The 26,647-nt window shown below is 44.5% G+C and overlaps 2 protein-coding genes across 3 annotated transcripts in view; one reads left to right on the top strand and one right to left on the bottom strand.

The window, feature by feature from the left end:
• fgf14 (fibroblast growth factor 14) overlaps positions 1-8,219 on the top strand; it is a 537,893-nt gene extending 529,674 nt beyond the window's left edge. For both annotated transcript variants that reach the window (XM_078546063.1, XM_078546064.1), the window contains exon 5: positions 4,685-8,219. In XM_078546063.1, coding sequence (XP_078402189.1) covers positions 4,685-4,821 — 137 coding nt within the window. In that variant the 3' untranslated portion in view covers positions 4,822-8,219. The remainder of the gene's footprint in view (positions 1-4,684) is intronic.
• Positions 8,220-11,658: 3,439 nt separating this feature from the next.
• Positions 11,659-26,647, bottom strand: part of itgbl1 (integrin, beta-like 1) — a 190,498-nt gene continuing 175,509 nt past the window's right edge. Inside the window, exon 11 of the mRNA XM_078546062.1 lies at positions 11,659-12,376. Coding sequence (XP_078402188.1) covers positions 12,285-12,376 — 92 coding nt within the window. The 3' untranslated portion in view covers positions 11,659-12,284. The remainder of the gene's footprint in view (positions 12,377-26,647) is intronic.

The following is a 26,647-nucleotide window of genomic DNA, read 5'->3' as shown; positions in this document are numbered from 1 at the left end:
TTCACTCAGGGAGCCCAAGTTGCTGTGGCAACATGCACTTTTATGTGCTTCTTGTTGTCTGAAGCTGTGGATAGTGATGGTAGAGGTTGCAATGCTCTTTCCATCTCTCCTGCTCTCACCACCTGCCATTGGCATATGTTGGAAGAATTTGCAGGTTGATATTCAACTTGTTTGGCCACATTATGAGCACTGAGCTTCTGATTCAGAGGCAGGGGCACTACCCACCACCAGAAGACCTCAATAGGAGTAGTTTTAAATAAACTTTTGGAGATTAGCAAATGAAGTACTTCTTGATTTCAGAAAGGAGCCATTCAGACAACAAAGCAGAGCATAAATCCAATCCAGTGAATCCACTACAGACAGTTACAGGGGTTAAAGGGCAGTCAGCAGGGATGTCAAACAGCCGACCTTTCAGGAGTCACCATCTGAGGCTAAAGCTTCTCAGTGGTCAAAGTGTAACCGTGGATATCTAGCCAGTGTGGTCCCTGCTCATTCAGCTAAGACATTGTCCGACTGGAATCCCTTTCAGTAACCAAACATTGCAACAGAAACTCACTCAGTATAGGAATTAATACAAAAGCAAAATACTCAGATGCTGGAAAGCGGAAATAAGAACAGGAAATGCTGGAAATACTCAGCAGGTTTGGTAGCATCTGTGGAGGGAGAAACAGAGTTAACGTTTCATGCCTGTGTCCTTTCAGCAGTGCTTTGTTCACTCAGTTCTCCGTTACTGTCTTCACTGGAATGATTTGACAGACAGTTCAGTCAAAGTGAAGGATTAAATGATTCTTGTTAAAACTAAAGTTCCTGCAGCTAATTGGATGAGGTGATGTAGTGCAACATCATGGCAGGATGGAAGGAAAGGTTTATAAAGGTGGACGGTTAGAATTGATACTTGAGAATTCAACAAGGCATTATCAGCCAATCCCCTCAAGTTCAAGAACTGTGAATCAGCCAGTGATTTATATTGTCGAAAGTGTGATGTTAAGTGTACATGTAATTATTATTAATAGTTATCACTGAAATTCCTCACTTCCTTTCTCTATAACCTGCTTTGGCCCTATAATACTTCCAAGATCTCTGTGCTACTCCAATTCTGGTCTCTTGTGCCTAACTCGCACCAAGCCCCACCTTCCCTGTACTGACATGATGGGCTGAATGGCCTCTTCCTGTGCCGTAACTTTTCTATGGTTCTATGTGCAATGTCTTCCAGTCCAGCGATGCCTCGATTTGAAAATGCTCATCCTTGTTTTCAAATCCCTCCATTGCCCTACCCCTCCCAATCTTTGCCCTCCTACAATTTTGGCCTCTTACACATCCCCAGTTTCCAATGCTCCATCATTGGCAGCCGTGCCATCAGCTGCTTGGGACCTCAGCCCTGGACTTCTCCCCCTAAACCTCTCCACCTCTCTCTCCTCCTTTCAGATGCTCTTTAAAACCTACCTCTTTGACCAAGTTTTTGGTCATATGCCCAATATCGCCTTATATGGCTTAGTGTCAAATTTTGTTTCACAACGCACCTTGGGATGCTTTACTACTTTAAAGGCACTAGATAAACTCGAGTAATTGCTTACTAATTGGATTCCTCATAGGTGCCACTTTGAATAACTTTTATGTTCTATTGATTGTAATGTTTCATTTTTTTTAACCTTTACTATTTTCATGAGCTGTATCCATGGTACTGAAGATCGGGCGCTGTGAATCTTGGCGCACACTTCCTTGCGAAGCAACGCGTCCTATGTATCTATCCCGCAACTAATATTCAAATATTCCATTATGTCAGAACCTACTTCAAATTATTGGTTTTGCTGGTGAAGTCTAAGTGAAATGGGGTCCCGTGTATCAAGGATGACGATGAGTTCTAGGTGTTTCTTTATTTGTGATTTAGATAGAGTAAATAAAGAGAAACTGTATGCAGTGGATGAAGGATCAATAACCAGAGATTTACGGTGATTGGCAAGAGAATGAGAAGTGAAAGAAGGAAAACCTTTTGAACACAATGAGTGGTTAGGATTTGAGATGCACTGCCTGATAGGGTGATGGATACAGGAATTTCAAAAGGGAATCGGACAAAAACTTGAAAGAGAGAAAAAAAATCACAGGCGTAAGGGGAAAGAGCGGGGATTCCCACTACTGATCAGCTGTGATCTTGTTGAATGGCGGAGCAGGCTCGAGGGGCCAAGTGGCCTTCTCCTGCTCCTAGTTCGTATGTACCACAAGAGCTGATGCAGACTCGTGGGGCTGAATGGCCCCCTTCAGTCCTGCACTGTTTTAACAATTCTCTGAATGTGCATTCAATTGTCGCAGGTTTCTTTAGAATGTTCACAGGTAGCTGCTAGAAGTCACTGTCACTAGGCCGATTGAAAGTCACTTCCTTTAAACTGACTGGGGGAAACAGAAGCTCTGCTCTTCAGTTATTAGAAACATCCTTTCCACCTCTCCAAAAGAGCTCCAAGCATGCTGAGATATAAAAAAAAAAAAATCGCTCTACCTTTGAGAGGTTATTAATTGACCTGAGAGAAAGTATTTCCAAAGCCTAACCTCTCGGTTCGAGGATTAGTTCTACAGCAGATAAATTTTCATTTTTTTTACAGACCAGGAGGAGAATGAATGCTCCATGTAAACACTCTCACGGAATACCAGCCCAACCCTCAGAGTGCCCCCACCTCAACACATGACCCCACCCCCCCTCACCCACCCCATCTCTTCCAGGTGTAGGTCGTGAACCAATATCCCAATAGGAACACGCAACTCCCCAGATCCAGGCCCATAAATCCCCGACCCAGGGCTGCCAATCCTCCAGGATTGCCTTGGAGTCTCCAGAAATTAAACTTTTCTTTCAATGTTTTCATTAATTAAGCATAAAGATATCTGCAACGGGGAAGTGGCTGTTTGCCTGACTGTCACAATCCATCCAATCAGGTAATGGAGTCTGCTCGCTTTCCAATTGGCTGTGGGAAAGCGGGGTAACCGTGAGGATGGGTGTGCCAGGCAACCAGCGGGCAGGACATTTAGAGGCTTGTGGTCATGTGATGAAACCTCCAGGGATATGTCCAATCAGAGATGGCCGCCCCTCACTTGGGCCTGAAGGCTGCTCGGGCTTAATGGCAGCATTGCTGGGAGGTAGTCTCTCTGTCAAACCATCATTTTTGAACCAAATTATGGAAGAGGATTCTGTGCCTTAAGGAAGCTGCCCACCAGGGTACAGGTCAAACTCTTCTTTGAAAGGCTCAGGAGAGTAGAGTGCTGAGAGAGGACTGCCTGTGCTTCACTCACACGCCCATAAGACAGTGCTGAATCTCGCTAATCCCTCTGGAGGGAGGGGATCGGGGGGAATACCATGTGGAAAGCTAACATTCTCTCTGTGACCTGATTGACTGTCAGCCAAACATTCTATTCTTTCCCAATTCCAACATTTATAAAACTGATAAAACAAAGGCTTTGAAATAAAATTATTTGCTTTTAACAGCCCTGTGGGTTTTCCCCTGGATCATAAGAGCAATAGGATTAGAAGCAGGAGTATATTATTCGTCCCCTCGAACCTGGTCCACCATTTAATAAGATCATGGCTGATCTGATTGTGGCTGAATGGTTGATCTGAAAGCTCCACTTTCCTGCCTGTCTCCCACAACCCTTGACTCCCTTGTAGATCAAAATCCATCTAACTCAGCCTTGAATATATTCAATGACCCAGCCCCCACTGCTCTCTGGGGAAGAGAATTCCAAACACTAATGACCCTCTGAGAGAAGAAGTTCCTCCTCATTTCTGCTTTGGATGGGAGACCCCTTATTTCTAAACCATGGCCCCTATTTCTAGACTTCTCCACAAGGGAAAACATCCTCTCAGCATCTACCCTGTCAACCCCACTCAGAATCTTATATGTTCAGGATCACCTCTCGGAGTAAGTGTAGGCCCAATCTGTTCAACCTTTCAAGAATATACTCCACACGGAATTTTTTTTGCAGTGTTTACACTTTGCACTGGCCACCTCCCCATCCTCTCCCTGCCTCTCCTCCACTGCCCTGACCCTGTACTCACCACCCACCTCCCCCGACACATCTATTCAACTCCCCGTGCTGCCATTCAGCCCACCCCCAGGTCCCTGACTCCCCTCCCACCTCACCACCAGCCTCCGCAGTCCCCCAACCACAGCCCTGCTCCACCTTCTCCCTTTCCCCTTCCCCTGCCTTTCTCTACGCCTTGTCCCCATCTCTCACCTCCCCTCCCATCCCACAAACCTACTTACCAGCTCCACAGCCCCCACGCTCCTCCCCGCACCCGAAACTCACTGAAAGGTTAAAATTCGGAGCCTGCCATTGCCGGGAGGGGTATTTTCTTGGCAAGCTTGTTAATTACAGAGGACAATCATGTTCTCTGCTCTTCAATTATGCAAAAGCAACAAGATTTGCATGTTAGAGAGGCAACATCTAGAGGAATAAGCAGTTGGCAAACCTTGTCCTTGAGATATATTGCTAAATCTGAAACTGAAATCAAAACCTGACTCTCCGGGTTCTGGTCCTCTGACAAGCAAAATCCAGCTGTTTTGCCAACCCTTTCAAGAAAGACTCCATCTAATTATTAAAGGGTTATAGCAGTGTAGAGTCAGTTGTGAACATTGTAAATGCAGCGTGTCAATAGGCCAGGAAGCTGAGTCACATGTGCATTTTCTCCTATCACTTGCAGTTGCCATGTACCGAGAGCCATCACTGCACGATATTGGTGAAACCGTACCGAAAAATGCAGCCACCCCCAGTAAAAGCACAAGTACTTCTGCAATAATGAACGGAGGGAAGCAAGTGAAAAAGAACAAATCAACATAGCCAGGCAGATCTTGGGAAGGACGTGAATTCCAAAACCATTACACTGTTGTGTGATTTATCCCTGGCAGACTGTCTCCTTCTAAATGTCTGTGGATCAGGTGAAGCAAGTGAACCTTTGTTCATTGCAGTCTTTGGTCTATCTCATTGCAAGTGGATAAATCTCAATGCGTAGCTCTTTCCACAACAAGAAGACATCTGGAGAACCAGCTAAACTCTGACCATGGATGTCCTACCAAGATAATGGAATGCCTTTTATCTATTTCCTCTTAACTGTGACACTCCATGAGAATGACGTAATTCACAACTGCATTTGGTACATAGCCTGCTAAACACACACCTGAAAGAGTCTCTCTTTTTCGAGTGCCGGAGAAGGTTAAGTGTTTCAGACCTGTCGATTTGTAACACAGCAGACAGCAGTGGGGATCCCAGATCATCGCTGTATATCTCTGCTCATTCAGGACAAAGTCCCTCTCTCCTTTTCTAACATGGCTGCTCTATGCACTGTCCTAACCTCTTTTTCTTTTGCAGGGACTGTTGTGTGTTTTTTGCTATTGAGAAAAAGTAGACGATGGGAAAATTAAAATGCCTTCGCTGGGTTGCCTCCAGTGTTGGACTGACAATTATCAGGGATATGGGGAGCGTCGACAAATACTATTGCGACAGTGTGCATCAGCAGTGGGATCAATGTCTCAGCCTATTGACTAGACGTGTAAATGAAAAGATTGCCCAGAGACTGATGAATTGCTCTTTAGATTGGTGGTAATGTAGAGGGAATTGAGTCAATCTGAATCGGTAGAAGGTGCCCTGATGAGCACCAAGCTCCTTCACAGTTTCCTTCTTGTGCTGCACACACATGCTGGTGGTTCCGGATGCCTTGTCCAGTGAGCGGGGTCCACTGCTCCCAAATTGTGTGTGGGCTCTAGGAAATCTGGGTAGCCCATGCACAAAAGCTAACCCTTCCTTCCCTCCCCCCACCAGCATCCTTGGAGATTTTGAGTTCCACTTTCATCACCTGGGGCTGGCCCATTGGGGAAAGACGGCTCCTTGCTTGAGTTAACACACAGATGCTGAAAGGATGTCACTGGACTGTGACCCACTCCTGTCTAGCTTAGGGAGCGTAGGCAAGGCTACCGGTGCGTGTCCTCACCACATAAGCAACAAGAGGTGAGGCTTAAAGGAGGTGCTTTTGTTATCACCATGGAGGATACTAAAAAAAAGGATTTTAATGGTTGTGAGGGAGATTTGTGAGTGTTTGTTTTTGTTCTTCTCCTCTTTAAACTCAGCATGTAGTGCGGCTCATTGTGGTCAATTGCCAGCGTATCTCTAGCCCAGCATGCAGCTGTCCATTAGTCACTGGCAACTGCTGGGCTAAAGGCGATTTGCCTTGTTTTTAAGTACATACCAAAACCAGGCACCCTAGTGGAAGAGGAGGCAATTATCATGAGTCATATTAATCTTCCATTAATTGGTTTGTCAGAATTCTTAAGTTATTTTTAAGTGCTTCAAATAGTATTTTTCCTAATCACAAATCAATGTCAAAAAGCTCCCACCTTAATTTCAAGTTTTATTTGTTTCATATTTTCTCTTATTCCACCAAAATAAGCTAACCAGAAAAGAGAAAATTAGTTAGCTGAAAAAAGACTCAAATTGTTCTAACTAGAACTTCCTATATTACTCTGTTAACTGTTTGCCACAGTAATCTAGCTGAGCAATCTTCAAAGTGCTGAAACATTGATCATTAAACAAAAACAAATACAACATCTACATTTTAACTCTTCCCCAACAGTAATTGTAACCCAGGTTAGATATAAGTTTCTTCGACATGCTTTCTACTGTAATTCTACCAAGTGAGAAGAGCTTTATTCTGATATATATCGAGTAGAAAGTTGAGACGTTACAGTTCCTAAACGTGGGACTCGAGAGGGCATCAAGCTAAAGTAAAATGGCAAAAAAAAAGGTATGATTAATTCAGGAAAAACTATCCTTACAAAGCTAAGCAAAATCTTTGGAAATATACACAATGACAGTATCACCAAAACAAAGTCAAGTACAAGTCCCATACACCTAGCTAAACTGTCATTTGTTGAATGAAAAATTACTTTTGAACATGTTTACGAACACCACTGCCTCAGAACAAAGATTCGAGTCGTGAGATTCATGGCCGCTTATTATAAATATAACGAGATTCAGTGTAATGGAGAATGTAAATGCATTTTAACTGAAAAAAGGAGAGAAATGTGAATACTGAGTTTAATTTAAAATCAGAAAATAATGACTTTGCTGCACTGTGAGTTGTGTCATTATTATCAGTGAAAGGAAAACTAATTTAGGAAACTGACTCATAGGACTTTATAAATGTGAATTCTCGAAGACAAGCATTGTACTAATTGAAAGCCATTCAGTAGTCTGGTACTATTCAGTATGTTTTAACCATTTTATTTTCAGCCAGATTGTGCAAACATCTTCTCACGCTCTCACAAGGTTTACTGTCACATAGATGGTCAAGGTGTTTCTGCATCACAAGGAATTGTTTGTCAAGCTGCAGGTTTCACAGTTCTTAACAAGCTTGAAATCTATTTAAAAAGTATTTCTTCTTTCTGATATTTCTGATTTATTTTACAAACTATTTCTGCAGATTCTTACCGAGTAGGAAATATCGCTCTACTGCTGCTACACTGCTAATGTGTTACATCTGATAACTTTTAGCAATTTATAATTCATTGTTTGTCCAATGAAAGATTTGTGTTGATTTCTTTTTTAAAAAAAGGAGCAGAAAAGAAGATTTAAGCACATCAGCCAGCCAGCACGGAGTCTCTGTACTGAGCTAATTAAATGCTGTGATTAAAAACGAAACCATTTGTAAGACTAATTTTGATTTTAGCTTTATGGGGGCTGGTGTTCCCAGAGACCACATACAACACACAATTTTCGACAGTGATCCCCTATGGTTTTCCCCTCACACACCAGTTGACTAATTAAACTTTGGCTGAATTTATTTTTATTAATGCCAATGGGTATATAGTTGTTAACCCCTCTTGTTTTTTTTCATTTGATGTTCATGAGTTATCCGTGAGGGTGTTTTTTTTTCCAAATGAATGATTGTCCTTGACAAACTAATTCTTATCATTTTTTTTTAAAGTATAGCAGAGGGGGAATATTAATTCTTTGTGCTTTGGTTCCTATTTTGTCTGTTGTCTCATGTGTTGCATGGGAAGAGGATGGCATTGATGAAACAACTGCATGTAGTAGGTTGTATGTATCAAGAAGCGTTGGTATGTATTACTAAATTTACATACATATATGCAAAAAAAGTTTGTCTGCATTGTACAGTTTAAATGTTTATTATCATTTGTTGTACACAAATACAGCATATTGAATAAAATATTTCTATAAAGACACAGTGCAACCATAGCCCATAAACTTTGCACCAATGATATGTGACTGGTAGGCTCTGGTCATGTCCAAGATGATTTTGGGGCAACAAAGATAACATATTTTAGCTTCAATATCCAGACCTTCCACTTTATAACCCTGAATGATAAGTGTGTGCATCAGGTCATAATTGAGTGAGATCAGAATGACTATAAACCGTTTCCCACTTGACACGTGGGTTATCACTCCAGAATTGGACTTGTGATTTGCACTGTGCCGAATTACAAATTAAGGGATCGAGCCCATCCTGAATTATTTTGGCACTAGGAGTCCATTTGCATATACTTAAGTAGGCTCAAGAAATCACTGTTGAATTGTGGTTAATTTTAGGTGCTTCTGTGTGATGGGGCTGTGTTGGAATCATACAGGTTTGTGGTTTAATACAGTCACAAATAAAAACCCATCTACACTGGGAGACTGGTGTTCAGTGTTTGGGTCAAATATTAATCTGTAGGGTGTTAAGTTTAATGATCTATGATGCATGCAACATACAGTAGTTAATACTGCACCTGTGACTGAATCAGTCTAACAAGTCACTCAGTTATAGACAATCACTTAGTTCACTTAGAAGGCATCAACAAAACCGCCTGATCAAACTAAGTAGGGATGGGCAGTAAGTATATCCTCACCAGTTCTGCCACCACCCCATGAACAAATAGATTTTAAATGACACTCTGCAAATACATAGTGAGAAAACATTCTATCTGCATAAGAACATAAGAAGTAGGAGTAGGCCATTCAGCCCCTTAAGGCTTCTCCATCATTCAGTGAGATCATGGCTGATCTTCCATCTCAACTCCACCTTTCTGCTGTATCCCCATGTCCCTTGATTCCTTTAGTATCCAAACAGCCATTGTCCACACTCTTGATATGCTCAATGACTGAGCATCTACAGCAGTCTAGGCTAGAGAATTCCAAAGCTTCATAACCCTCAAATGAATAAGTTTCACCCGGTGCAGTCCAGTACGTGGGGCTGAACGCCATCGTTTGGAGATAGTCTCTCTTTTAGGCAGTCCCTCGAGATGGAGGATGACTTGCTCCCACTCCTGTTCGGTGGGTTCTGAGATGGCTGATCAGCCCAACGTGCGATCTGTAGACTCTGTCCCATGTGGGGCAGGTGGTACTCGAAGAGCTGGGTAGATGGGTTGTTTGGAGATTTGTAGCTCCCTCTGACACCTCGACTTCACATCTTCACATTCCCAACGAAGTCTCTCGATGTGTTTGATGCCTTCCTGAATGAGCCTTTGTCAGTCCCAAGCCAGGGTCTCCCATGAGTCAACAGGGATGTTTGCCCTCCTCAGGGAGGCTTTGAGGACATCCCTAAAGCGTCTCCACTGTCCTCCGGGGAGTCTCCCACCGTGACTGAGTTCTGAGTAGAGCAGTTGCTTCGAGATCTGGTGTCGGGCTTACAAATGACATGTCCTGTCCAATGGAGCTGGTTTTGAGCATTTTGCACCTCGATGCTGGGCAAATTGGCTTAGGACAGGGCTCTGCTGTTCAAAGTAATGAATAGAAATAATGGTCAGTGGAAGACTGCATAGCCTATAAGTAGGGAGTCAGTAACTGGGCTGGTAGACTGGTTTCTAGAGTACTGCACTGACCCAATGCACAAGTGAACTCATGCCCATGGCCCAGTGGAAGTAGCACTGGATTTCGTGAGTCATGGCCTGTCCTGTGATTTGAAAAGAGGAACAGGCCCCCGGAAAACATTGCCTTTCGTGCTTTACCTGCGTGGGGGGGGTGTCAGTGGGGGGAATGGGGTAAAGAGGAAAACCTAGCAAGAAGGCAGATCCTCAGAAGAGATGAATCAGCGATTGCCCGAGCTCACAAGGTAGAAGACCTAGAAATTCCTGGACCTGTTGAAAAGCTGAGAGGGTGGGACCTCCACCATCCTTCATGATCCTCTCAGGGTTACCAACCCTCCAGGATTGCCTTGGTGGCTCCAGGAATAGAAGATTAATTTCCCTGGGCATTGCTGCCAACAAAACCCAGGAGAAAAGTCAATAGGGGCAATAAAATAAACGTGTGAAATTAAGAACAGAAAATGCCGGATTGGCTCAGCAGGTCTGGCAGCGTCTGTGGAGAGAGGAACAGAGTTAACGGGTGGATTTTCCACCACCGCTGAATGGACCTTTGGCTGGGCCGCCACACCCCTCCCCCCACAGCGGGTCCCACCACAGTGAGGCTGGAAAATCCCCGCCAATGTTTCAGGTCGATGACCTTTCATCAGAACTCAGAATAAGTTGTGTGTTTGTTTCACTTTCTTCCAGGAGAAGGAGTTTCAAATATAGAGAGGCGATCTTATTGAAACTTGTATGATTCTGAGGGGTGCTTGACAGGGTAGATGGTGGGAGGTTGCCTCCCCTCATGGGGGAATCTACAACTAGGGGATATAGCTTCAGAACTAAGTGTCTCCAATTTAAGATGGGGATGAGGAGGAATTTCATCTCTCAGAGGGTTGTTAATCTTTTAAGTCTCAACCCTAGAGAGAAGTGGAGGCTGGGTCATTGAATATATTCAAGACTGAGTTGGATAGATTTTTGAGTTGAGTTTGGAGTTGAGGCAGTGATCAGATCAGCCATGATCTTATTGAATGGTGGAACAGGTTCGAGGGGCCGAGTGGCCTACTCCTGTTCCTATTTTCAATGGCCTTATGTTTTTCTATTTGAAGAATTTTGTTTATCTTTTGTTACAAAAATATTGAAGATGGGGGAATAAAAGCTGTTTGGTTGATAGCGAAGGATCAGCCATTGGCTGATGGGGGCTCTATTCACTTTCTGATTCCGATTGCAAACACGCAAGGATGTACCTGATCATCAACACGAGGTGGAAATGTGCAGCGGGTGCAGTTGGAAGTTATTATGTCATTGAATATCCAGGAATATGCCCCAACAGGGTTGGCAATCCTACAGCAACTGGATGCACTTTCCTACAACAAAGCTATTTTAACATGCAGAACGGGTTTACAGCAGGAATCCTACTCTTGATGTGCTACATCACTGGCACTGGATGGACATAAACAAAGCATACAGCACAAAAACAGGCCATTCGACCCATCCGGTCCATGCTGGTGTTCATGCTGCACACTAGTCTCCTTCCATTCCTCTTCATCTCTGCCCATTTCGCACAGCATATCCTTCTATTCCTTTCTCCCTCATGTGTTTATCCAGCTTCCCCTTAAATGTATCTACACTATTCACCTCAACCACTAGCTGTGGTAGCAAGTTCCACATTCTCACCACTCCCTGGGTAAAGAAGTTTCTCCTGAATTCCCTATGGGATTTATCAGTGACTGTCTTATATTGGTGATTTGTTTTCATTTTTCTTTTCCAATGGAGAGAAGAACCATTGCATCTGGTATTAGAAATATTGAACTCGTACAGACTGAAGAGCCACACAGGTTGCTTAAAAGTGACATTGTTTTTATTGAAACTATATGTACGCCTTTGTAAAAGCACAGTTAAGAATAAGCTACACTAGGAAGCTGTAAAAGTTGTTTAAATCACTTATTGAATGACTGTCAGAACAGACAGCTTCTGTGCCAGTCTATATTTATTGCAACAGTCATTTGCAGATCAGTCAAAACGCTTGGCCATTTGCAGATTTACTGCCAACAGTATCTCTTCGTAATGAGTTACACATTTGCTAACAGCCAAAATAATGCAGTTGTAATCTCAATTCCTAAGCATTTGCTTGGCATATAAGAAAATCAGTTTGCTGGCATATCTCTAGATTATTAGTTATTGAAGCTAGTCTCATTAAAAGGCATCACAGTATGTCAGACGCCCATGCTAATAACCCCAGTACATTTGTCACTAATGGTCATTTTGCCATTTATGTTGGTGCATTTGCGATGGAACTGTTTGCTTCCAATGGTGCAGCCAAGTAGCAAAACTAACATGGATACGTTAGCAAGTAAAGATGTTTATTTGTGAGTGCAGTGCATTTTGAAAGCTGCTTCTGGTAATATCCTTAGTCATGCAGCAGAAGATAAACCACGTTCAGGAGTCCTTTCTATTACTGTGCAATCTTCAGAAGCTTTCCAATCCAATCCAGATTTCACAGGCATTCCCAGTCCATTCACTAAAGCAGTCACAGATTCCACAATTACAGACACCATTCCCTGTGTTAAAAGAGTACAGGTTTCACAATTACAGACACCATTCCCTGTGTTAAAAGAGTACAGGTTTCACAATTACAGACACCATTCCCTGTGTTAAAAGAGTACAGGTTTCACAGTTACAGACACCATTCCCTGTGTTAAAAGAGTACAGGTTTCACAGTTAGAGACACCATTCCCTGTGTTAAAAGAGTACAGGTTTCACAGTTACAGACACGAGAATTTGTAATGCCGATTCTTATAAGTTGCAGTTTAGATCTTTCATTATCTCATAACCTCCAGTTTTCTCAACTCTCAAATGGCCAGTGTACCAAGGGTGGACAAAGAAAATGCTACAAAGACACTCTGAAGTTCCCCTTGAAGTCTGGCAGCATTGACATTAGTGACTGGGAGGAGCTTGCTACCAATCATTCAAAACGGCGACAACTTGTCCATCAGGCTGCTTTGAGTCACAACATCTTAACGATGAGGCAGGGTCACTGCAGAGAAGAAAAGAAACGGAAGCAAATCCTGCACTCTGGATCCCACTGTCTCGTGGGACATCCTGCCCCAAGTGCCCAAAGGTCTACGGGTCGAGAATCGGCCTGTTCAGTCACATGAAGACCCATGGCAGAAACTCGCTACCCTGAGTAGACATCATCCTCGAATCGAGGGACAGCTGACGACGTCTCTTAACATCACATTATTCAGACAGTATTTCCTTTTCCTTCATTACTGAGCTGCATATTACAATTTAACATTTTAAGAAATCTATAACTCCACAAATATTAATTATTATATATTAATATAAAGAATGTTAAATACAATTAGAAAATTCTGGGTATGTTGAGCAGTTTGATATGTGCCTGCACAGTTCGGGAGAGAATCCCAAAAGAAAACTCCTCATGTTTGTTTTTCAATTGCTGTTTGAAGTCATAGTGAAACAGGAGGTGGCTGAGACATTGGAGAGGCTAAAAATTGATAAGGAGGAGGTATTAGAAAGGAGGTCTGTACTTAAAGTTGATAAGGCACCAGGGCTGGATGAGATGCATCTAAGGATACTGAGGGAAGTAAGGGCAGAAATTGCAGAGGCACTGGCCATAATTTTCCAATCCTCTTTAGAAACAGGGGTGGTGCAAGAGGACTGGAGAATTGCAAATGTTACACCTTTGTTCAAAAAAGGGTGTAAAGAGAAGCCCAGCAACTATAGACCCGTCAGTCCAACCTCAGTGATGGGAAAACTTTTAGAAATTATAATCCAGGACAAAATTCACAGCCACTTGGAGAAATGTGGATTAATCAAGGAAAGCCCGCACAGATTTGTTAAGGTAAAATCATAGCTAACTAACTTGCTTGAGCTTTTTGATCATGTATCATGGAGAGTTGATGAGGTTAATGTGGTTGGACTTCCAAAAGGCTTTTAATAAAATGCCACACAATAGCAGAACAGTAAAATTAAAACCCGTTGAATAAAAGGGACAATATCAGCACGGATATGAAGTTAGCTGAGTGACAAGAAATAGATAAAGTAGCTGTGAACAATTGTTTTTCTGACTGGAGGAAGGTATAGAGGGAGGTTCAGTGCTAGGACCACTGCTTTTCTTGATATATATTAATGACCTAGATGTCGGTGTCCAGAGCACAGTTTCAAAGATGACACAAGTCTTGGAAGCGTTGTGAACTGTGAGGAGGACGTAGACGGGTTAGTGAAATGGTGGACACAAGACAGATGAAATTTAATGCAGAAAAGTGCAAAGTGATACATTTTGGTCTGAAGAATGAGGAGAGGCAATATAAAGGAAACGGTAAAAATTCCAACATGTGTTTGGGATCAGAGATGCCGGGCCGTACACATCCTTAATTGTTGAAGGTGACAGAGCAGGTTGAGGAAGTGGTTAAAAAGACCTACAGTAACCTGGGCTTTATAAATAGGGGCATAGAGTACCAAAACAAGGTGAGCATTTATAAAACACTGGGTCAGCCTCAACTGGAGTACTGTGCCCAATACTGGGCACTGCACTTTAGAAAGGATGTAAAGGCTTTAGAGAGGGTGCAGAAAAGATTCAGGAGAATAGTTCCAGTGATATGGGACTTAAGTTACACAGATAGATTGGAGAAGCTGGGAACTAGTCTCCTGGAGAAGGTTGAGAGACTTGATAGAGGTATTCAAAATCATGAAGAGTCTGGACAGAGTAGATTGAAAGAAACTGTTCCCATTGGTGGAAGGGGCAAGAATCAGTGGGCACAGATTTAAGGTGATTGGAAAAAGAACCATTGGAGCAATGAGGGAGACCCTTTTACGCAGTGAGTGGTTAATGTGCTGCCTGAGTGTGGGGGAGTGTTACAACTGCAGCCGATGTTATTTGTTGAGCAAGCCAAATCCCAGAGGAAAACTTGTCTTACTGATCATAACCTTTTTTTTTGTTTTATGTTTTGAAAATGAGGGGAAAACTACTGATTCCAGAAGCATAGAACCCCAGTAACACTTACAGGATTTTAAAATTAAAAGATTTATGAACAAGAAGAAACAAAACTTAAACACACAAGATTAAAATTACACAGTTGAAACAGTCTTACAAAATATTCCCTAAAATAAACCCACTTGGTCAGAACACACAAGTAAACTACTTGGCAACAGCTCCCTCATAGATTTTTAACCATAAAAATCCAGTAATATTACCCAAGGCAAAACCTGCTGCTACTTTAATAAAGTATACCACATGGCTTCTCACTGTCTTCCACTCTGCTGTGGAAACCTGAAGGAAATTCAGAAACAGACTGCTTTCTGAAAACTGGATGGCTGCTTCAAATTCACACCTCCTCTCAGAACAGAGCTGGTCTCAAGACATTTCCCCCACGTAGCCACCTCAACTCAACAAAACATTTCCTTTAAACATCTTTTTTCTCTTTTCATCCTAGACTCCATTGTCCTAAGCACCTCTTTGAACTCAACGTTTCCAAAATATAGGGCAGGATTTTCCCCCCGTTGGGGGCGAAGTTGAAGAGCGGGCGGGCACAGGTGCGCTTCAGATTGGCACCCCCGATCGAGGGCGCACTGCCATTTTACGTGGGCGGGTCAATTAAGACCCGCCCAGCGTGACGTCCGCACAGAAGAACTGTGCGCTCCCTGTGTGGGCGGTGGGGGGCGATCCCAAAATCGAGAGTGCGCTCTTTCACGCATGCGCACGATAAAGCGCACTCATCTCCTGAGGCTAAGTGCTGACTCAGGGAGATCGGCTCTATATGTAAAAAAGCTAAAAATAGAATAATAACATTTCTCTAACATGTCCCCTCATGAGACACTGTCACATGAGTTGGGACATGTCCATAATTGTTACAAAAACTTTATTAAAATTTTTTAAAAATCTACATGAAACCTCATCCCGCCCATGGATGAGGTTTCGTGCTTTTTCTAATTCCTGCCAGGGCTCCCGGCTTCCCGCCAGCCTTAATTGGACGGACAGGTCCACTAATTAGTTTAATGACTCTGTCAATGGCCTCAATTGGCCATTGACAGGTCGGTGGGCGCGCAGCTGATTTTGCTGAGCCCCCGCCTACCGGAACATTTAAATGGGGCGGGGTGACTTCAGGAGTTCCGCCCAACGTCACCACGTGTCATTTTACGCATCGGCGAGGGGGCCCTGCCCACCGCTCACCGAAGGGAAAATCCTGCCCATAAAAATCTTTCATGTCTTCCTATAGCCTCCACATTCAGGTCAAATAAAATTCAATAGCTTTTTCCTTGTTTACTTGCGAAACCTTTGTAATTTATAGAAGTCCCTTAAAGTCCCTTTGAAATTTAGCAGCTGAAAAGCCAAGTCCTTACCTATCACCTAATGCAAATCTTAAAACCCAACTTATTGTAATTCTAACTTCACCATAGCCTCTCATTACACATGCATGTATCTCGTACCTTTACCTTTCATCTCTCAGTTCCCACTGACAGGCTGTCTTTACTATACTTCTCCCAGTTTAATTACCCATGGACACACAGCATTCTTTACAGAATACCACCACATTTCCAAAAATATTTAAAAAGATAACATTCATCTTCACAGGGAGGCAGATTCAATCATGGCTTTCCAAAGGGAATCGGATAACTATCAGAAGGGAAAAAAAACATTGCAGGGCTACAGGAAAAGGCAGAAGAGTGGAGGTGGCTGAGTAGCTCTTACAGAAAGCCAGCACAGACATAATGGGCTGAATGGCCTCCATCTGTGCTGTTACCATTCTATAATTATCTGACCAGCCCATTGTACTTTTCCGGAATGTATTCATTTTTTAAAAAAAATTCCAATATCCAATTTTGTTCACTTCAGTAATATCATTAATCTGAAATATATTCGTACCATTTCAAAGTGATCTGGAGATTCATCCATTAAAAAAATAATTGCAGCTTTGACTGGAGGGCATTGAAAGGTGTACTGTGACAGCAAATGCAGGAAACCGTAAATTGCAGAAATACCAGGAAAGCTATACTATTTAATTCACTACTGACCTCTACCACATAGAAAGACAAGGGCAGCAGATACATGGGAACACCACCACCTGGAAGTTCCCCTCCAAGCCACTCACCATCCTGACTTGGAAATATATCGGCCGTTCCTTCACTGTCACTGGGTCAAAATCCTGGAACTCCCTCCCCATCAGCACTATGGGTGTCCCTACAGGGACTGCAGCAGTTCAGGAAGGCAGCTCACCACCACCTTCTCAAGGGCAATTAGGATTGGGCAATAAATGCTCACATCCATGAATAATTTTTTTTTAAAAATGGCTCTTTGCTCTTTCGTCTGGTGCTGATGTACATTTAACGTGGCATCATTAATACCGATGTAAATCTTTATTTTGCTAATTGGAATGTTCTGAGATCATTCTATAAATAAAGTTACTGCAAAAGTACAGCATTCGAATTAAACACCATTGGATGTAGCATTTTAGAATAATGTTAATATCTATCCTTCAATTTTTGTTATAAAGCTATTTGCTTTCCCTCTTAACCTCTAAGGATTTCAAAATGTCTCACCACTCAATTTCAGAGTTTGGCCAAGAAATGTAATTGCAGAGAAGGTTGAAATTTGGATAAGCCGGCTATTTTATGGCCCATGTCCAAGGGTTGGCGGATGAGTGGAGGTTGCAGCAAATGGTACAATGAGACCGTGCCGGCAAACCGAGAATTTGGAAACTAACCTCGGAGAGGTCTTCCGAATTACAAACTGTTGCCGCACAAAATGGTTTCTTCCTCAGGTGACAACATCTTACGATACATTTTAAGCAGCTTCCATGCAATAACGGTCTTGAATTATCCTGGAATTTGCATTCACAGGTACACAGAAGGAGCAAGGAAATTTGTGTGTAAATGACAGACGTTCTTTTTACGATGCATTTGCATTTTCTCAATCTTCTGCGAAACCTCAGCTCAAACCCACTACCGCTCAGTAAATTTCCCCATTCGGAAAGAAAAAAGTTACAATTCCAAAGCGCTTTTCACAACCTTGGGTCATCCAAAAGCACTTTACAGCCAAAGAAGTACTTTTGCATTCTAACCGCTATTGTAGGAAATGGGGCAGCCAATTTGTGCACAGCAAGCTCCAACAAACAACTTGAGTGAAGTGATCAGATAATCAGTTTTAGTGATAATTGTAAGGCAATCTAAGGTTGGATTTTGAACCATTCACAGAAATTTGTAAACATTATCATCAGTAATAAGAAAAGATAATTGCTGGAATGCAGCTATGGCTGTGTTAATGTATAAATAATTGGTAAAATCTAATGTAGAATATTACATTGAAATTTATGCATCCTATTTACAAAACTGCATTGCATCCCTAACTCGGAGCTCTAAGTTATTAAGAGGGAGAAGCAAAATTCCTAAAAAAGGGAATTTGGACCTGGTTAACTACGCCTGGAGTAACTGTGAGCAGTTTGGGCACCACATCTTAGGGAGGATATATTGGCCATGGAAGGAATGCAAATTTACCAGAATGAAACCTGGGGTCCAAGGGTTAAATTGTGAGGAGAGATAACCTAGGGATGTATTCCCTGGAATTTAGAAGGATAAGGAGTGATTTAATCAAAGTTTTCATTAATTGAGGGGAACATAGAGATAGAGACAAAATATTGCCAATGGTTGGGGAGTCTAAGGACTAAGAGGACATCTAAAGATTAGGGCCAGACCATTCAAGAGTGAAAAACATCTATACACACAGGGAGGTAGAAGTTTGGAACTATCTTCCACTGTTGTAGGACCAGTACTGAGGGAGTGCTGCAGGGTCGGAGGGTCGGTACTGAGGGAGTGCTGCAAGGTCGGAGGGTCAGTACTGAGGGAGTGCTGCAAGGTCGGAGGGTCAGTACTGAGGGAGTGCTGCAAGGTCGGAGGGTCGGTACTGAGGGAGTGCTGCAAGGTCGGAGGGTCAGTACTGAGGGAGTGCTGCAAGGTCGGAGGGTCGGTACTGAGGGAGTGCTGCAAGGTCAGAGAGTCAGTACTGAGGGAGTGCTGCAAGGTCGGAGGGTCAGTACTGAGGGAGTGCTGCACTGTCAGAGGGTCAGTACCGAGGGAGTGCTGCATTGTCAGAGGGTCAGTACTGAGGGAGTGCTGCACTGTTAGAGGGTCAGTACTGAGGGAGTGCTGCATTGTCAGAGGGTCAGTACTAAGGGAGTGCTGCACTGTCAGAGGGTCAGCACTGAGGGAGGGCTGCACTGTCGGAGGGACAGTACGGAGGGAGTGCTGCACTGCCAGAGGGTCAGTATTGAGGGAGCGTTGCATTGTTGGAGGGTCATGACTGAGGGAGTCCTGCACTGTCAGAGGGTCAGTACTGAGGGAGTGCAGCACTGTCAGAGGGTCAGTACTGAGGGAGTGCTGCACTGCCAGAGGGTCAGTATTGAGGGAGCGTTGCATTGTTGGAGGGTCAGATTGAGATAGATTTTTGTTGACCAAGAGCACTTTTTTTTCTTTATTCTTTCATGTTGGTGACACTGACAAGGCTAGCATTTGTTGCCCATCCCTAATTGCCTTTTAACTCTACACATCAGGGGGTAGTAAAGAGTCAACCATATTGCAGTGGATCTAGAGTCACATGTAGGCCTGAGAGGTAAGGACAGCAGATTTCCTTCCCTGAAGGATGTTGGTGAACCAGATGGTGTTGGTTTTTACATCCAAATGGATGATAGTTTCACAGTCAACATCACTGAGATTAGCTTTCAATTCCACATTTATTAATTGAATTTAAATTCCACCAGCTGCAGTAATGCCCCACAGCATTAGCTTGGGTGTCTGGGTTACTAGTCCAGTAACATTACCACTACACCACCATCTCCCCCAGTAATGATAGCATTAATGGATGTGAGACAAAGGCTGCTATGGGGAGTTAGGCCACACATCAGCCATGATCTGAAGGAATGGTGCAGAACAGACTCGAAGGGTTACATGTACAGTAGATATATGCAGATTTTTAACTCAGTGGTGGTAGCTGAGATGAACTAGAAATGCTAAAGGAACACTTGTCATTAAGAGAAACCATTGTCTCTCCTCACCCGGTTACACTAACAGGGCAGTGGATAATCACTATGCTAATTAATGCCTTCATGACAGAAGATCAATATGTGGTTAGAAAGTGAATGAAGGTTGGTTCAGTTAGTCACAACCTCCTCGGTCTGAGTCACAAACCAGGATTTGAGTGCTGAGTTCAGACTGTCACACTTCAGTAAGTAACGCAGTTAGAACACTGAGCACAGTTTTTTTTTATTCATTCACGGGATGAGGGCATCGCTGGCTAGGCCAGCATTTATTGCCTCATCCCTAATTGCCCTTGAGAAGGTGGTGGTGAGCTGCCTTCTTGAACCGCTGCAGTCCATGTGGTGTAGGTACACCCACAGTGCAGTTAGGGAGGGAGTTCCAGGATTTTGACCCAGCGACAGTGAAGGAACGGTGATATATTTCCAAGTCAGGATGGTGAGTGACTTGGAGAAGAACTTCCAGGTGGTGGTGTTCCTATCTATCTGCTGCCCTTGTCCTTCTAGATGGTAGTGGTCGTGGGTTTGGAATGTGCTGTCTAAGGCGCCATGGTGAATTCTTGTAGATGGTACACACTGCTGCTACTGTGTGTCGGTGATGGAGGGTGTGAATGTTTATGCACGTGGTGCCAATCAAGCGAGGCTGCTTTGTCCTGGATGGTGTCAAGTTTCTTGAGTGTTGTTGGAGCTGCACTCATCCAAGCAAGTGGGAAGTATTCCATCACACTTCTGACTTGTGCCTTGCAGATGGTGGACAGGCTTTGGGGAGTCAGGAGTTGAGTTACGTGTTGCACTATTCCTAGCCTCTGACCTGCTCTTGTAGCCACAGTATATATATGGCTAGTCCAGTTCAGTTTCTGGTCAATGGTAACACCCAGGATGTGGATAGTGGGGGATTCAGTGAATGTCAAGGGGTGATTGTTGGATTCTCTCTTGTTGGAGATGGTCATTGCCTGGCACTTGTGTGGCACAAATGTTACTTGCCACTTGTCAGCCCAAGCCTGGAAATTGTCCAGGTCTTGCTGCATTTGGACATGGACTGCTTCAGTATCTGAGGAGTCGCGAATGGTGCCAAACATTGTGCAATCATCAGCGGACATCCCCACTTCTGACCCTATGATGGAAGGAAGGTCATTGATGGAGCAGCTGAGGATGGTGGGGCCGAGGGCACTACCCTGAGGAACTCCTGCAGTGATGTCCTGGAACTGAGATGATTGACCTCCAACAACCACAATCATCTTCCTTTGTGCTAGGTATGACTCCAACCAGCGAAGAGTTTTCCCCCTGATCCCCATTGACTCCAGTTTTGCTAGGGCTCCTTGATGCCACACTCGGTCAATTGCTGCCTTGATGTCAAGGGCAGTCACTCTCACCTCACCTTGGGAGTTCAGCTCCTTTGTCCATGTTTGAACCAAGGCTGTAATGAGGTCAGGAGCTGAGTGACCCTGGCGGAACCCAAACAGGGCATCAGTGAGCAGGTTATTGCTAATTAAGTGCTGCTTGATAGCACTGTTGATGACCCCTTCCATTACTTTACTGATGGTGGAGACTAGACTGATGGGGCGGTAATTGGTCAGGTTGGTTTGGTCCTGCTTTTTGTGTACAGGACATACCTGGGCAATTTTCCACATAGCCGGGTAGATGCCAGTGTTGTAGCTGTACTGGAACAGCTTGGCTAGGGGCACGACAATTTCTGGAGCACAAGTCTTCAGTACTATTGCCAGAATATTGTCAGGGCCCATAGCCTTTGCAGCATCCAGTGCCTTCAGCTGTTTCTTGATATCACATGGAGTGAATCAAATTGGCTGAAGACTGGCATCTGTGATGCTGGGGACCTCCGGAGGAGGCCGAGATGGATCATCCACTTGGCATTTCTGGCTGAAGATTGTAGCAAATGCTTCAGCCTTATCTTTTGCACTGATGTGCTGGGCTCCTCCATCATTGAGGATGGGGATATTTGTGGACCCTCCTCCTCCAGTGAGTTGTTTAATTGTCCACCACCATTCACGACTGGATGTGACAGTTCTGGTCACCATATTAAAGAGGGTAGAGGCTCTGGAAAGATTCAACAGAGGTGTACAAGGATGATACTAGAACTGAGAGATTATAACAATCAGGAAATACCGAAGAGACTGGGTATGTTTTCTCCAGGAAAGAGAAGCTGAGGGATGACCTGATGGAGGTCTATAAAGTGATGAAAGGGTTTGATAGGGTAGACATGGAGAAGAGATGTTTCTATTTGTGGGGGCAGACCAAAACTAGGTTCATCAATATAAGGTCAGGCCATTGACCTGAAACATTAACTCTGTCTCCCTCCCCACAAATGCTGCCTGACCTGCTGAATGTTCCTAGAATTTTCTGTTTTTATTTTGGACATCCAGCATCCACAGTGTTTTGCTTTTGTGTTGGCCATAAATATAGGATTCTCATTAATAAATCCAATAGGGAATTCAGGAGAAATCTCTTTACCATGAGAATGGTGGAGTGGTGAGAATGTGGAATTTGCTACCACAGGGAGTGGTTGAGGTGAATAATAAATATATTTAAAGCCAAGCTGGATAAACACATGAGGGAGAAAGGAAAAGAAGGATATGTTGACATGAAGCAAGCAAGTACAAGAAGTAAGAATGGGGAGGATGTTCATGTAGAGAATGAACACAGGCAGTGAGTAATTGGACCAAATGGCCTGTTTCTGTGCTGTAAATTCTATGTAATTCTATAGTAGTACTGAGAGTGTGTCTCACTGAAGCACACCGTCAGTACTACTCCTCTGATAGTGCAGTACTCCCCCAGTACTGCCTCTCCGACAGTGCAGCACCCCCTCAGTACTGACCCTCCGACAGTGTAGCACCCCCTCAGTACTGACCCTCCGACAATATAGCACTCCCTCAGTACTGACCCTCCAACAGTGCAGCACTCCCTCAGAACAGACCCTTTGACAGTGCAGCACTCCCTCAGTACTGGCCATCCAACAGTGGAGCACTCCCTCAGTACTGACCCTCCAACAGTGCAGCACTCCCTCAGTACTGACCCTCTGACAGTGCAGCACTCCCTCAGTACTGTCCCTCTGACTAGTGCAGCACTCCCTCAGTACTGTCCCTCTGACTAGTGCAGCACTCCCTCAGTACTGACCCTCTGACAGTGCAGCACTCCCTCAGTACTGACCTACCGACAGTGCAGCACTCCCTCAGTACTGTCCCTCTGACTAGTGCAGCACTCCCTCAGTACTGTCCCTCTGACTAGTGCAGCACTCCCTCAGTACTGACCCTCTGACAGTGCAGCACTCCCTCAGTACTGACCCTCTGATTAGTGCAGCACTCCCTTAGTACTGACCCTCTGACAGTGCAGCACTCCCTCAGTACTGACCCTCTGACAGTGCAGCACTCCCTCAGTACTGACCCTCTGACAGTACAGCACTCCCCCAGTACTGACCCTCTGACAGTGCAGCACTCCCTCAGTACTGACCCTCCGACAGTGCAGCACTCCCTCAGTACTGTCCCTCTGACTAGTGCAGCACTCCCTCAGTACTGACCCTCTGACAGTGTAGCACCCCCTCAGTACTGACCCTCCGACAATATAGCACTCCCTCAGTACTGACCCCCTGACAGTGCAACACTCCCTCAGTACCGACCCTCTGACAGTGCAGCACTCCCTCAGTACTGTCCCTCTGACTAGTGCAGCACTCCCTCAGTACTGTCCCTCTGACTAGTGCAGCACTCCCTCCGTACTGACCCTCTGACAGTGCAGCACTCCCTCAGTACTGACCCTTTGACTAGTGCAGCACTCCCTCAGTACTGACCCTCTGACAGTGCAGCACTCCCTCAGTACTGACCCCCTGACTAGTGCAGCACTCCCTCAGTACTGACCCTCTGACAGTGCAGCACTCCCTCAGTACTGACCCTCTGACAGTGCAGCACTCCCTCAGTACTGACCCTCTGACAGTGCGGCACTCCCTCAGTACTGACCCTCTGACAGTGCCACACTCCCTCAGTACTGACCCTCTGACACTGCAGCACTCCCTCAGTACTGACCCTCTGACAGTGCCACACTCCCTCAGTACTGACCCTCCGACAGTGCAGCACTCCCTCAGTGCTGACCCTCCGACAGTGCAGCACTCCCTCAGTACTGACCCTCTGACAGTGCAGCACTCCCTCAGTACAGACCCTCTGACAGTGCAGCACTCCCTCAGTACTGACCCTCTGACAGTGCAGCACTCCCTCAGTACTGACCCTCCGACAGTGCAGCACTCCCTCAGTACTGACCCTCCGACAGTGCAGCACTCCCTCAGTACTGACCCTCCGACAGTGCAGCACTCCCTCACTACTGACCCTCTGACAGTGCAGCACTCCCTCAGTACTGACCCTCCGACAGTGCAGCACTCCCTCAGTACTGACCCTCCGACAGTGCAGCACTCCCTCAGTACTGACCCTCCGACAGTGCAGCACTCCCTCAGTACTGACCCTCCGACAGTGCAGCACTCCCTCACTACTGACCCTCTGACAGTGCAGCACTCCCTCAGTACTCCGTCAAGGCAAATGTGGGTCCATTATAGGCAGAGACAAGAGAATTTATAATGGGGAATAAGGAAATGGCAGAGAAACTACATAATTACTTTGTGTCTGTCTACTCGGAGGGAGATACAAAAAACCTCCCAGAAACAATAGAGAACGATAGGACGCGAGGGAATGAGGAACTGGAAGAAATCAGTATTAGTAACAAAGTAGCACCGGAGAAATGAATGGGACTGAAAGTTGTTGAATCCCCAGCACCTGATAATTTACATCCCAGAGAGTTGAAAGAGGTGGGCTGGGAATTTCCAGCATCGCTGTGGGTGGGACCCGCTGTGGGTGAGGCGGACCCCCAGCCAGAAGCCCGTTGACTTGCGGCGGGACCGGAAGATCGCGTCGGCGGGCGGGAGAGGGAAAATCCCGACCGTGGCTGTAGAGATAACGGATGCATTGATCATCATCTTCCAAAACTCTATAGATTCAGCCATGTGGACTGCAGAATGGAAAGTGGCAAATGTAGCCCCATTGTTTGAGAAAGTGGGGGGAGGGAAAACAGGGAACTACAGATCTGTCAGCCTGATATCAGTAAAAGGGAAAATGCTCGAATCTATTATAAAGAAAGTGATAACTGGACACAGAAAATAATGATCTGATTGGGCAGCGCCAACATGGATTTATGAAAAGGAAATCATGTTTGACAAGCTTCTTGGAGTTTTTTGAGGATTTTACGAGCAAAATTGATAAGGAGGAACCTGTGGATGTACATGCAAACATATGTATGAACATATGAATTAGGAGCAGAAGGAGGCCATTCAGCCCCTCGAGCCTGCTCCGCCATTCAATGAGATCATGGCTGATCTGATTTTAACCTCAACCCCACATTCCTGTCTACCCCCGATAACCTTTCACCCCCTAGAAGAATCTATCTAGCTCTGCCTTAAAGATATTCAAAGACTCTTCCTCCACTGTTTTTTGAGGAAGAGAATTCAAAAGGCTCACAACCCTCTGAGAGAAAATGTTTTTTAGAACAAGGCGTCACTGTTTAAAAATAAGGGTCGCCTATTTAAAATGGAAATGAGGCAAAATGTTTTCTCTCAGAGGTTGAGTCTTTGGAATTCTCTTCCTGTAAAGGTGGTGGAAGCAGAGTCTTTGAATATTTTTAAGGCAGAGATGGACAGATTCCTGGTAAGCAAAGGGGGTGACAGGTTATCGGGGGTAGGCGGGATGCAGATTTCAGGTTACTGTCAGATCAGCCATGATCTTATTAAATGGTGGAGCAGGCTCGAGGGGCCAAATGGCCTCCTCCTGCTCCTTGTTCCTGTGTATGTTTTTCCTCATACCTGTCTTAAATGGGTGACCCCTTATTTTTAAACAGTGAGCCTCAATACTAGATTCTCTTTCAAGAGGAAACATCCTTTTCAGAAGGCTTTCAATAAGGTCCCACACAAGAGGTTAATAAACAAAATTAGAGCGCATGGGATTGGGGGGTAATATACTGGTGTGGATTGAGGATTGGTTAATGAACAGAAAACAGAGAGTAGGAATAAACAAGCCATTCTCAGGGTGGCAGGCTATTACTAGTGAGGCACCACAAGGATCAGTGCTGGGTCCACGGCTGTTCACAATCTACATCGATGATTTGGATGTGGGGACCAAATGTAATTTTTCCAACTGTGTGAATGACTCAAAGTTCGGTGGGAATGTGAGTTGCAAGGATGATGCAAGGATGCTTCAAGGGGATTTGGACAGACTTAGTGAGTGGACAAGAACATGGCAGATGGAATGCAATGTGGATAAAGGTGAGGTTATCTCACTTTGGTAGGAGGAACGGAGGAGCAGAGTGTTTTTTAAGTGGTGAAAGATTGGGAAGTGTTGATGTCCGAAGAGACAAGGGTGCCCTTGTTCATGAGTCACTGAAAGCTAACATGCAGGTGCAGCAAGCAGTTAGGAAGGCAAATGGTATGTTGGCCTTTATTGAAAAAGCAATTGAGTACAGGAGTAAAGAAGTCTTGCTGCAATTGTATTGAGCCTTGGTGAGACCTCACCTGGAGGATTGTGTAAAGTTTTGGTCTCCTTACTCAAGGAATGATATACTTGCCATGGAGAGAGTGCAGCAGAGGTTTGTCAGACTGATTCCTGAGACGGTGAGACTGTGCTATGAGGAGAGATTGAGGAGGCTGGGCCTATATTCTCTAGAATTTAGAAGAATTAGTGGTGGCCTCATTGAAACTTACAAAATTCTTAAAGGGCTGGAAAGTATAGATGCAGAAAGGATGTT

The sequence above is a fragment of the Cetorhinus maximus genome, chromosome 7, assembly GCF_964194155.1.
Source record: "Cetorhinus maximus chromosome 7, sCetMax3.hap1.1, whole genome shotgun sequence".
Taxonomy (NCBI): domain Eukaryota; kingdom Metazoa; phylum Chordata; class Chondrichthyes; order Lamniformes; family Cetorhinidae; genus Cetorhinus; species Cetorhinus maximus.
The sequence above is the reverse complement of the archived record's forward strand: the minus strand, read 5'-3'. Positions and strand labels throughout refer to the sequence as shown.